The sequence below is a fragment of the Aspergillus luchuensis genome, chromosome 2, assembly GCF_016861625.1.
Source record: "Aspergillus luchuensis IFO 4308 DNA, chromosome 2, nearly complete sequence".
NCBI lineage: Eukaryota > Fungi > Ascomycota > Eurotiomycetes > Eurotiales > Aspergillaceae > Aspergillus > Aspergillus luchuensis.
Genome location: NC_054850.1, coordinates 645564 through 658116, shown reverse-complemented (window position 1 = coordinate 658116; position 12553 = coordinate 645564). Strand labels below are relative to the sequence as shown.

The 12553-nt window shown below is 45.8% G+C and overlaps 3 protein-coding genes across 3 annotated transcripts; 1 reads left to right on the top strand and 2 right to left on the bottom strand.

Annotated features, from left to right (window-relative positions):
- Positions 1-354: 354 nt before the first annotated feature.
- AKAW2_20197S (inositol polyphosphate kinase VIP1) lies at positions 355-4305 on the bottom strand (the record flags this gene model as incomplete). Its single annotated transcript, XM_041684884.1, has 3 exons — positions 355-418; positions 490-1819; positions 1869-4305. 3 exons carry the CDS (start codon positions 4303-4305, stop codon positions 355-357), a joined length of 3831 nt encoding a protein of 1276 aa, XP_041539023.1.
- Positions 4306-6256: 1951 nt separating this feature from the next.
- On the top strand, positions 6257-9673 carry AKAW2_20196A (rRNA-processing protein UTP21; the record flags this gene model as incomplete). The annotated part of the gene is made up of 5 exons (XM_041684883.1): positions 6257-6379; positions 6477-7979; positions 8033-8290; positions 8352-8990; positions 9089-9673. The coding sequence occupies 5 exons, from the start codon at positions 6257-6259 to the stop codon at positions 9671-9673; spliced, it is 3108 nt and encodes a 1035-aa protein (XP_041539022.1).
- Positions 9674-9787: 114 nt separating this feature from the next.
- Positions 9788-11730, bottom strand: AKAW2_20195S (uncharacterized protein; the record flags this gene model as incomplete). The annotated part of the gene is made up of 2 exons (XM_041684882.1): positions 9788-11417; positions 11480-11730. The coding sequence occupies 2 exons, from the start codon at positions 11728-11730 to the stop codon at positions 9788-9790; spliced, it is 1881 nt and encodes a 626-aa protein (XP_041539021.1).
- Positions 11731-12553: the final 823 nt, after the last annotated feature.

Genomic DNA, 12553 nt, shown 5'->3' with positions numbered 1-12553 from the left:
TAGGAATGTCCATGGATGTCAGCTTCCTAAGCGGGACTATCTATCTAGACCCAAGTAGCTCTAAGAGCGGGGCACACTAACACTTTCATGTCATCAATCCGGGCACCAAGTAAATCGACCAACTAAGACCCCATAATTGTTTCGCCATTTTCGCTGGTAAGCTATAGATTGTTCTACATGAAAGGGTTTGCTCGGAAATATGTGTCGCACCGCAACATCCTGTGTAGATGAGCCTAATACCAGGGGACCTGCTCAAGAGAATGCACACGGGAAAGAGGAGAGACCATACAGCCACAAATTCTGTATGGCAGGAACTCAAACCCGTGTATGAAACCATTATATATGGAATTCTCGTCAAGAGTGTGATCCGTGCTTATCACTAAGGTTCACTGCGATGAATGTCTTAGGAAGCTTTACTCTGGAAGATGATAGTGACTGATCAGTATAAAAGTATCAATTTCATGTATAGCGCTTGAGGGCGTAACTTACGTGTCGAATCTCGCCTTCAAGGTCTCGATAACCTCTTTCCAGTCCTGATGGGCAGTCAAGCTCCTCCTTGGTGCACATCCAATGGCATGCCGGGAATCGAGTTGCACGTCCAGTGGATCAAAAGCATGACAACCAGGGCTTATTGATATCCGAATCGAGTAGGAATTTGTTGAAGATTCACAGTCTTTGGCCTCATAGAGCTCGAAGCAGATCTGAGATAAGTAGTCCAGCTCGGGAATGGCAGTCCTGGCTATCTTGGTCTGTATCCCCCCTTCTAAGATGCAGTTTAAAAGAGTATAAATGTGTGACTCCTTCGTGAAGTAGAAGAAAGACTTTGCGTCCGGCGAAGCCTGGACCTCTTCCAAATCCCTCACTATTCCTTGCAAGAGTGGCAAGGATGTCAAGAGGCCAATTTCCAATTTCTCCGTGTCCGTTATCCCATATTCCTGCGGTGTCACATAATCAAAGAGTACCTTGGCCAGTTTATATAGCTCCCTCAGTTTCGAAAGTCTCCCGTCAATCTTAGCCTTCGTTGAGCTGGAGCCTGGATATAACTTGAAATAGTGGTCGTAACTGTCATCAAGTGCCCTGAAGTGTGGCATTAGTTCGAATGCATGCATGCGCTTCTTCCATCCGAACCGATGGGCAAAAAGAGAGCCTTCTGTTTGTTCTTCATTTTTATCATTGTCACTCTCATTGTTAGGGCTGACAGAATCATCTCGTCTGGTATTCTTCGGGGTATAATGATGCTTTTCGTCTTCACTATCGTCGCTATCGGGTGGCATAAAGACCCATTCTAAGAATTGTCGGTTATGAAGGGCATCGAACTTCATGCTGTCGTAAAGCTCAGAAAGTTTACTGGGATCAACCTTCTCTGTATCGCAAAATTCGGCAAAAAGCTTCTCCCATCGTTCTTTGAAAAGCATGGGATCTTCACCTGTACACCATCTTCCTTGAATGGAAGACAAAGAAGGCTTTTCGCATCCTGTGTTAGGCTGGAAGGATGGGCAGCCGTCATTTATTTCATCTGTCCCAGAAGGCTGAGACGATGATTCGTCAAATCTGCGGAAATTGTGTCTCATGACATCCCGATGAAACTTCATCAGTTCAACGACAGTAGCTAGCACGACTGATGGTTCCGGGATATTGTCCTTCGGCCACGTAAACTGCGAGGGCGCGGATCCTTCCCTTAGAAGGAGCTTTAGCTTCTTCTTCACCTTATCCATGAGATCCTTGGCAGCATTCGAGTCATCCAGAAGATCTTTTCGGACTTGTATGAAATTTTCGGGAAGCTCCTTCTGATCGAGAAAGGAGCAAGCCCATATTTGGGCTATTTTACTCATTAGAATAAGACCAGAAAGAACATTGTCTTGACTTACCACTCGTGCTCACTCTTCGTTCAGAGCTTGTATATATGCGGACATTATTCAATGCTTCCTTGTTCATGAGCTTCAGATCATCACGCATGTTAAGCCCTAAATCCTGCGATTGATAGCGTGCTGCATGCGTTGGTTCTCCACCCCACTTGATCACGAGTTGGAGTTTGTCTAGGATCAGGTCGTTTTCTGCGGCAGAGAATCTCGAAAAGGTTGCACCGGATATCGAGTCACTCCGCGTTTGAGGCCGACTGAGTTGATCATTTTCTGCGGAATGCTGGTCTTGCGTAGATACAAGTAATTCATGCTGCGGTGGCTCAGAAGGGGATGTCGGGAGGACCGACGAAGTCTGCCCGCGTAGCTCTTCTGGCTTCCGCTTGCGAAACATTGGTTTGATTTGGACCTTAGTCCCTGGCCAGCCACCTTTCTTCTCAAGTGACGTTCGGAGCAGCTTTAACTTGTCCATATCTTCAAGATTCTGGTCCATGGCAACCTTGACCGCATCCGAAACGCTTGCCAATGCAGCCTCACCCTTTATCACTACCTCTTCTTGATGGCCTTTGAGCAAGTCAATGAAAGGCTGGCTGTGAAACGTAAATTTAAACTTCTGCTTGGGTGTGCGATCTGCGTGTCTAATGACTGCTACCATTCCCTTGAGTTTCCATGAGTGTTTCGAAGCTGGCGGCGGCGGCGGCGGCAGGCCCTCGGTAGGCAGATCCACTGGTAATATTGACGACTTAGAGTTCTGCGAAGTATAGATCTTGGGGTGCGCGAGTTTATCAAGCCCACTAGGGTCTGCATGGCCGTTTCCATTGTCGACCTTCTCCGCGGATGATGAAGTTATTGGTCGCGAAACAATGGAATCAGACGAGCCTGTGTCAGAACTTCTTAGGCCGGCTTGGCTCCCATGAAGCTTCGATGCACTTGGAGATTTCAAAAGGGTCTTCAGGGTGTGTCTGTGAGACATGGAATGTCTCCAAGAATGTCCAGAATCAGCAGGAATAGCATCGACGGGCTCAATAATTCCTTCGAGTTTGCGCCTTTCATTCAGGAAAGTGTCTCTCAGAATAGCAGCGCATCTGTCGTAATAGTCATTGTTGTCTTTGACAAAGCTCCAGCCGTTAACGTCAATCACATAACTTTTCTCCCCCACGCGAAGCATGTCGAACCCGCATATTCTCTGGCCAAATCCATTTGATATTTTAGAAGCAATAGCTGCTTCATCCTTGCTCAATTTTGTTATATACCTGAGCTCCTTTCCATGGGTATTGCGGCGAACGAGTCCGTCAACCACAGGAGACTTCCGCGTCTCTGCATGGCAGAAATCTGGACCGACTGTATAGGCTTTGACGTCCTCTGAATTATCGACCCTCAGGAACTGTTCATAGATGTAGCTTGTATCCGTTTCTGTGACTGATCGGGGGACGGTAAGGTCGGGGTCGTATTCGGAGCTTTTGTTCCCGACCTTTCGAAATAGCCTTCTACCACCGCCACTATATTGCTGGTCATTAGGGAAGTATATATGAATATTGTGGTCTTCCCCGTTTACTGGCTTCTCAACGAAAGGTTTTCTGAAAACCTTGCCGTCAACAATAAGAGAATCGCCATCGTCAGACATCCTCACGTTCATTGTTCTCGAGGCTCCTCCACCAGTGCCGTCACTGGGACCCTCGAGTTTCACTCCTGTCAGATTATATACATGCTCGGCGAGTTCTGGGGATTCCAGGGTAGGCCCTCCGTCTCGGTTAACCTCCAGTCTCTTGGGTGTTGGGACGCTCATCTGATCTAGTATCTTCAAGCAGAGACGCCGGTCCCATAATACCTTCTGCATGGGAAGATCATTGACACAAAATGGCTTTCGAAGTCTTGCATATGCGATAGCTTTGTCCAGCGGAAACCCATCAGAAAAGAACGCTATCAGGTATTCGCAGATAGGCCAATTCTCTACAGCTTCGTCGAGGATCACCTTGTCACCAAAGACAATCACTTCGAATCCACCTTTGGACTGAAGACGCGTCAATATGTTTTGGCTAGGCTTGCTGCGAGCTTTCACGTCCAATGCACAGACACCAATTCTTCCAAGGTGCGGTGTTCCGGAGACTTCAGCTTCACTGATGGAGCTTGCAGCCGTGCTCCCACTGAGCCTTCTGGGCGCTCGACTAGATGAGCGGACTGAAGGGTTAGGGCCTTGTCCAACGTTCCAGTTACTTGAAGAACTTTCGAATTGGTACGGCTGGGATCCTTGGACCTGCACGCCATTGGTGTTTCCCTTCGAAGAATTTGGGGCGGTTGGTTCAGAGAGGAGGCTGAAGGAGCCTTTGTCTATGCGATCAGAGCCTACACTCGGCGACGATGCTCCGGAGTCTGGCTTCGCTTCCATACTGGGGACTGTGGTGCCACCGTCACTAGAAAGAGAGACAATGGGCTCACTGATATCCATTGAACATGAGGCTTAGAAATTTGGCACGAAGATGTCGGATAAAATGAGCTTGGTCACAGGATGGCACTGATCAGGTTCTGGGTAGGAGCTTGCCGAACGTGGAGTCAACAGATAACGAAAAGTCAGTGAATGACGTATTTTCGTCTCAGAAAATATGTTCTTGGTGTCCAATTTGTTTGTTGATCCTTTGCCTCGAAAGGGAAAAATGATATAAAATATAATAAGTGAGAAAAGAGAAAAGAAAAGAAAAGAGAAATAGATCGGAATTGTTTCTATCCTCGCTTTCTTTCAATTGAATCTGGCCCGTTGGCGACCGCTGTGAAAGTGGCGCAATTAAACCCTGTGGTTATCCAGCAGGAGCGATTGTGCATTGTGGGTACGTACGTATTGACCTTCCCGTTGTGCCGGGTCCAGCTTAAGGCAAATCGCAGGTTGGCCTTCTGGTCAATACTACTAAATCCACTGAGGATTGCGGGCTGCGTTCAGTACTATAGAATTGTAATCAGAGTTGCTAACTGAAAGATAATTTAGGTTTTGAAGGTCTACAGAGCACATTCCGCAGATATATTGTTCTGCTTGGAACTCCATACAGTGTATAACTATACTTACATACAGTGCGACTTGAGTATTAAGCTAATGCATGCAGTGCGGAGTCTAGCCATTTAGATCCACAACTCGGATCACCAACAATTTATTATTGTCACCCCCGGTCCAACTCGTTCCCAGCATACACACAGTACACAGGCCTATAGGCAATGGCGAATTCGGTTTGTCTGTTGCCTTGCCTTTGTACCAAAGTAAGCGTAAGAATATAATGAATCTGTTTGGAGGTGCTCACAATACAACCATATCGAATAAGTACTACTACCATACCATTGATTGCCTCACGAAGCAATAGTTACTACTTATAGTAGTAGCATCAACTAAGTACCTACCTTGATTGAACTGCCAAATCACGTTCTGCAGCTTAACCACATTTTGGTCGATTTGTGGGTTTGTGGGTCAAGAGGGGTAGAGTATTATTCTACTTATCTCTGAAAGGGGCAGACAATGAATACTTTGGTACTTTTTACGTGTAGACGCCCTAGAGATTGCAGTACGTCGTAGAATATTGTCTAGTCCACCGATCAGCGTGGCCAACCTACGGAGGACTAGCATGACTTACAAAGTCGTCTGTTTTACAGTGGCGTTCCACATACATCATTGGTTCATCGAACCGCTCTAAAACTAATTGCGTGATTCGTAAATCGAGAATATTTAGGCCTTACTTTCTAGCTTTGCAAGAGATGATATTAGTAGATGATTCAAGATCAGGCAGTTAAGCAAAGCTATGCTTAGTGCTACCAAAGTAATCAAAAAGAATGTTTCAATTGCTGAGCCATTGCCTCCGCAGTACCATACCAATCAGCAGGGTATATGTGCATGCTATGGAATCGTAAGAAGTACAACAAGTCATATACGACTGTCACATATGACTTGAAAGCCTACGTACATAAAGACGTTCATGTATGAAAATAGTGTATACCCTCAAATAAAGAGCTTTACTTTATTACATTGTCTGTGGTAATTATCATTACGGAAGAACCAAGTGATATAGATCATGTGACTGTGACTGGTTAGTGTAATTTACTTTCAAAAGACACCTGAACCAGAGTAGTACAGAATCTCAAGGTAGAGTAATATGATTGAATTTCCTTAAAAAATTCTAAAAAATGTTTCCGCAAGAGTAGTCCATAATATTGTCATCCAGTAGTTACAGACGCAGTACCTATCGAGTACTAGTAAGTAGTAGTCGTACTTGCGCACACTGTAATTTGGACCAATAGGAGAGGTTCCTGTAAGCCGGAGATACAATAATTCCGTCGCAGATATGCCTCCAGAAATATTTACTTTAGATACCATTAGCTTTCTGGCGCCTCGTTCACTCAATTACAGTTGAAATAAACGAATAATGCCGTCTTTGAAAGATGATGGCTTTGATTTGCCTCTGGCAAAACGGCAAAAGAGAACAGTCGCAGAGGAAACTGAGAAATCCCCGCGAACGCCTGGATCTAAAATCTTTTCGCCCTTCCGGGTAAGCCAAAAAAAACCTTACTTTGACGAACGTTTTTATCTGGAGGCTTGCTAGCTGCCCAGATGTTATATAATGAAATATACTAATTCTAATGCAGACTTTAGGACTGGTATCAACCGAAGTTCCCTTCACCTCTGTCCGCCTAGGCAAAGCGACATTCCAAATCACCACATCTGTAGGGCGCTGCTTGCAGACCTACGATCTGAAGCGAGGTCTCAACTTGGTATTCATTAGTCGCCCTCAGACGCCAGATATCATCACTGCTACTTGTGCTTGGCAAGACAGGATCTTTGCAGCATGGGGAAATCTTCGCCCCGGCTCGGAAGGGGGTATATGGGTGTTCAAGAGAGGTAAAAAAGTTGCGTCTTTAGAAGTGCCTGCTGGGTTTTCGGAGCCCATTGAACGGCTGCTTGTATTCGGCACATGGATTGTTGGCTGCAGCAGCAGGTGCATTCAAGTGTGGAAAAATGCCTCGTATCAACACTACACGACTCTCAGACCTCAACGTGTCAGTAACCTTTCAGATGGACCGGTATATGCCGGTCAAATCTGCAACATGCCGACATACCTCAACAAAGTATTCGTTGGCAGATGTGACGGAAAGGTTGACATCTGGAATGTAAAGACCGGGAGGCTAGTATATTCAATGCCCCCAATGTCAGCACATGCAGGTGCAGTGACTGCTCTTCAACCAACACCCGCGTTATCCCTGATTGCCATTGCATACAAGAGTGGGGCACTCTCTATCTGTAATGTTGAGACATGCCAACTGGCTATGACCTTGCGTGCAGGCTCTCCACAAATGGACTGCGTCACATCGCTCGCCTTTCGGCAAGATGGCCTAGGTGCGGGCGAACATGGACGAACTGCTGGCATGATGGTGACTGGTTCTGTTGAAAGTGGTGATGTCACTATATGGGACCTGAACAACGGTGGAAGGGCGATGGGCGTCCTCCGTCGGGCACATGCACTCGCTGGTGAGTCGGGTTCGGGAATAAGCCATTTACAGTTCTTGGACGGCCAGCCTGTCCTGGTCTCATCTGGGAAAGATAATTCTCTCAAGACATGGATTTTCGATGAAATTCCATTCTCGCATATCCCCAGGCCTCTTCACATAAGAAGTGGGCATTCGGCTGCAATTACTGCCCTAGAGTTCTTGCCTTCAGGGTCTGATGGCTCTGAATTCAGTGGAAAGTGGTTGCTGAGCGCTAGTAAGGATTGCAGCCTCTGGGGTTTCAGTGTACGGAAGGATAGCCAGAACACCGAGATCTCTCAGGGAGCCGTTGAACACAAGTCCAAAAGAAGGGGTGCACCCAGCACCTATACTGGCGTCACGCATGCTAATGTGGAAACCGACTTCCGGGCACCGGAAATTACCTGTATCGCCTGCTCCCTGAACCGCGATGGCGGGATGGGTACCACGACGTCCGGCCCCATCTGGGCGAATCCTAAAACAACAAGAGCAGAAGATTCGAGCAAGACGGGCTGGGAAAGTATAGTTACTGGCCATCGTGGAGATAAATATGCTCGAACATGGTTCTGGGGCAAAAAGAAAGCCGGGCGTTGGGCGTTCGAAACCAGCGATGGAACTGAAGTCAAGGTAAGCAAATACCTCCGTATATCGAGAACTTCTTTCTGATGTGTCTGTGATAGAGTGTGGCTCTTTCACGTTGCGGAACCTTCGCAATAATTGGGTCTGCGGGAGGTACCATTGACATGTTCAACATGCAATCTGGTCTATACAGGCAGAGTTTCCCAGCCAAGTCTCCCAAGGGTGATCTTAAACAACGGCCTACTCCGTCGCCCATCTCTGAGAGCCATGATATTAAACACACCAAAGCAGTCACTGGCTTGATGATTGATGGACTGAATCGCACTGTTATTAGTTGTGGACTCGACGGTAAAGTCAAGGTAAGACTAACTCCCCTCTGTGCCTGATCTAGATTGTACTGAAATTGTCATTCCAAATCAGTTTTGGGACCTAGTGTCGGGTCACCTGGTTGATCAGCTTGATTGGTATCCTATGACTTCTATCATTGGACTTCGAAGCAACCACACAAACGAGCTTGTTGCATTTAGCTGTGACGACCTCTCAATTCGCGTTGTTGATGTTGAAACCAAGAAAGTCATTCGTGAATTTTGGGGATGCGTGGGCCAAATCAATGATTTCACTTTCTCAACCGATGGACGCTGGATCATTGCAGCTTCCATGGACTCTACAATCCGCGTTTGGGATTTACCAACGGGCCATCTCATTGATGTATTCCGCGCCTCAAGCACTTGCACCTCTTTGGCGATGTCCTCAACGGGCGAGTTCTTGGCTACTGCACATGCTGACGGGGTAGGGATCAGCCTTTGGTCCAACAAAAGTTTGTTTGTACCTATCTCAACGCGGAATGTGGATGAGCATGCCATGACAAATGTTCACATCCCCACTTCTTCCAACGACGGCTATCCTGGAGTTATCGAAGCAGCATTTTCAGATGGCTCTGATGAAGCAGAAGTGGACGGCCCGTTACCATCCATCGAACAGCTCAACGGGGATATGGTCACTCTTAGTGTTGTTCCTAAGAGCAAGTGGCAAACGTTGCTTCAGCTGAACTTAATCAAGGTGAGCCCTTTCCCGCTATTTGCTGTTACAGCTGCAGGTTCATCAAATATATAATGTGCCTCGCCTTGGCCTTATGATTAGCTTCTGACCTCTGCCAGGAACGCAACAAACCTAAAGAACCACCAAAAGCCCCCCAGAAGGCTCCATTCTTTCTTCCAGCTGCCGGTGAACAAAAGCTCCCTGATAGTGACCCGAATACATCAAGTGAGGGCACGGTTGCTGAGCGCTCGCGAATCGCGAAACTCCACAATTCCAAGGATACGTCTGGAATTATGAGCACGCGTTTCACTGATCTTCTACATTCAGGCTATGTCTCGGGAAACTTCGATTCGTTTGTTGAGCACTTGAAAGGTATGCCTCCAGCAAAGGCAGATCTTGAGATTAGGTCACTGGATCCACAGGTACGAGACGGTTACTCTGAGCTATCCGCCTTTGTCTCCGCGTTATCTACTCGCCTGGGATCGAGAAGAGACTTTGAGCTCGTCAACACATGGATGGCAGTCTTTCTGAGAATACATGCCGATATTGTGGCAGAATGCTCTGGTACCAATGTGGACGACGAAAACGCTTTGAAATCTGCCCTTACTGGATGGAGACAGGCACTGCAGCGGGAGGCAGAGCGCTTGGCTGGATTGGTCGGTTACTGCAGAGGAGTAGTTGGGTTCTTGCGGTCTACACGCTGATGGTATTTTCGTATCTACTTTTTTGGAAAGTTGGGCCACACGAGCTAACATGAATGGTCTTCATTATAGCACAATTCGATGTATAGTGATGTATCGGTACATAGGGATGTGAATTCATTGCTCTGAAAGTAATTCGTACATGTTAGCTAGCGTCCTGGTAGATCGACCAGCTCGGGCATCCCCAGATCCATTAACTTCTGTGGGTGACGATGCAGACTCATGTCGACCTGTGTGCGACTCGGCCATGTAGTCTGGGGAGTCTTCTTCATATGAGCTATTTCCCAAGAGCTTAACCAGCCGATCTACAAGGTCACTGACGGAGCAATCAGTGCGAAATTCCTGAGTCATCTCGTGTACAGGCCTCATCAAAATATGGAGGGGGGGCAAATTATCCAATATAGTCCTAGTTCGAAGTGTCAGATCGTCGGTAAACCCTGTAAATCCAAGGATTTGTCTGAGAATCCTCAATGAATATAGCACGGATTGCATCTGCGCCATTAGATGGACATCAGCCCAGTCAAGGTTGTCACCGTTTCCCAACATTAACAGTCGCCTTAAATGCTCCGTATAATTGATAGCAGAACCGGTTTGCTCATAGTGAATTATATAGAATGCGAGGATTCTCCAATATGCTGGCGAAGCAGTTTCAAGCCGCGACTGAAGATGTACTGTGTCCAAAAGTGAACATAGTGAACTCATTTCCAGCAGAAGCCACTCCCTATTTCCCAGTGGTATGCGGTCTGTCGTAATTCTACTTCCTCGTCGGACATACTCGTCGACGAAAGCTATGCTCTCGTCAGCAGAGAAAGATATATTGAGAGCGGTATACGCCATGCTTCTATACAGCTTGCCCTGAGCCCATGCACATTGTCGCGCAGGGTCCTCATTCAGAAGGACGAGATACATGTATAACTGTCCTGAGGAGTCCTGAATTCTCCCACGCAATGAGAATAGCTCTGATATTCTTGGATCAAAGTGTTGGGGATAGCTTTCACATAGCATTTCCTGGGAAAGGCTTGGTCTGCTTTTATATTCTTCCACAAAGTGACAATATCCCGGTATATGTTCGAAGGATTCTTCTTTATCCTTTGATTGCTGTATTATCTGCTTCAAACCAGTGTCCGGATGACTTTTCAACTCGTAAGCCAAAGGAAGCAAGCTTGTCAGACCTAGCCGATTTGCGACTAGGTTTGGACACAGTCTTAAAGCTCGGATCAAGGTGTGCTTATGTCGAGAGATTTCGCACGTCCACGGCTCAATTGAATCCATTAGGACGACGGAACCATGTTTTCCAAGGTCATGAAGCAGTAGATCCGAGTCATTAGTGAGTATAGCACAACCGGTGAGCCTAGCAACATGGGCGCAATATGTATCTGCTTCACCTGGGACCATCATGACAGCATCTCTCCAGGGAAAATCGCTTAAGGAAGCAGTATCCAGGTCTGCAACGTCTTTTACCACGCTGTTTATGTTCTTCTTGCACCATCGATCTTTGAGATCTTCGAAGACCGCAGGAACGATAAAGGGATTTTCGGGAATATTAGCATATTTTGCCGGTAGGCTCCTTCTCTGCAAAATGTTCTTCGGGCTTATTGTGCGAGACCTGGGTGAGCTACTAGACTTTTGAAAGCATTGTGGTGAATTGGTCCGGAGCGTCACAAGTTTTTTTCTTGACCTCTCCAGTCGAGCAAGGCGCGTTTCCCGTTTCTCATCAGGTAACGCCCCGTCAAAGTATATCTTATGTCTATCAAGAATTTAGTTTCAACACGGCCTATTATATGAAACACAATGGACTATATACTGTACATTTTCACACCGAGCATGTTCAGTTGCAAGAGGTAGACCATCACCGCACAGCTTACTTCATCGCAGGTTGGCTGTGAGAAAGTATTCGACAGCGATAACAGGCGCGTGGAGACATGGTAAACAAGACTTGGTCCATCTATTACAACAGCCTCAACATGTTCTGTTTGTTTGTGCTGGACTTCCTGGGACTTTCCCAATATGACGGCCTCGGCAAACGGATACAAATGACGTGTAAGAAATGGTATTCCCATAGTGGACAGAATGGCTACTACACAAGCAAGGACAGTGTGTAATGTTGCACTTCACCGAAGGCTCGGATGTTAGGTTGGGTGTGCGAGAAACACGAAAGATATTAACAGAATTGGATTGCTGATTGATCCACAGTTATGCAACTTGTATTATCACATGGCCCACCATTATCCCATGTCTTATTATTTGATACATACATGATAGTCATATAATTTATCGGATTTTTTAGGACTAAAAATAATAACAACTATATATAAATTCAAACGAATATTACGAACAAGACCGTAAGAGAGGGCTGAAAGACTTGGAAATTTTTAGACTATTTCATGAAATTACAGAGACATTGCTAGTGGCCTAGGTACTGTGAGACCTCAGTCATCCGATGCCTCATCACGTGACTGGTGCGCAAAGGTCACATGACCTTTCAGACTAAAAGAATTGCTGGCAGTAATCTCTGGAGAGACAATTAAAATATAAGACTTACTAGAAAATAAAACAAGAACTAACTGAGACAAAAAAAAAAGAAGTAAAAAATGATAAAAATTAATATAGAAATAATATCAAAAAGATAGTGTTATGGGACAGGTCCCTACTAGAGGACTTGGCTACCCAGTCTTGTTACCATCTATTAACTAACTATAATATATAAAACCTTGGAAGTCCTGAGGACTTGTTTTAAATATTTATTATTTGTTCTTATTTAATAGATAATATACTCTTGGAACTAAGAAGTAATCTTTAATATTAAAAATAATTTATAAAATAGGGTCTGATTGTACAGCTACTAAGAATAATAAAATAAAATAAAATAAAATAAAATAAAAG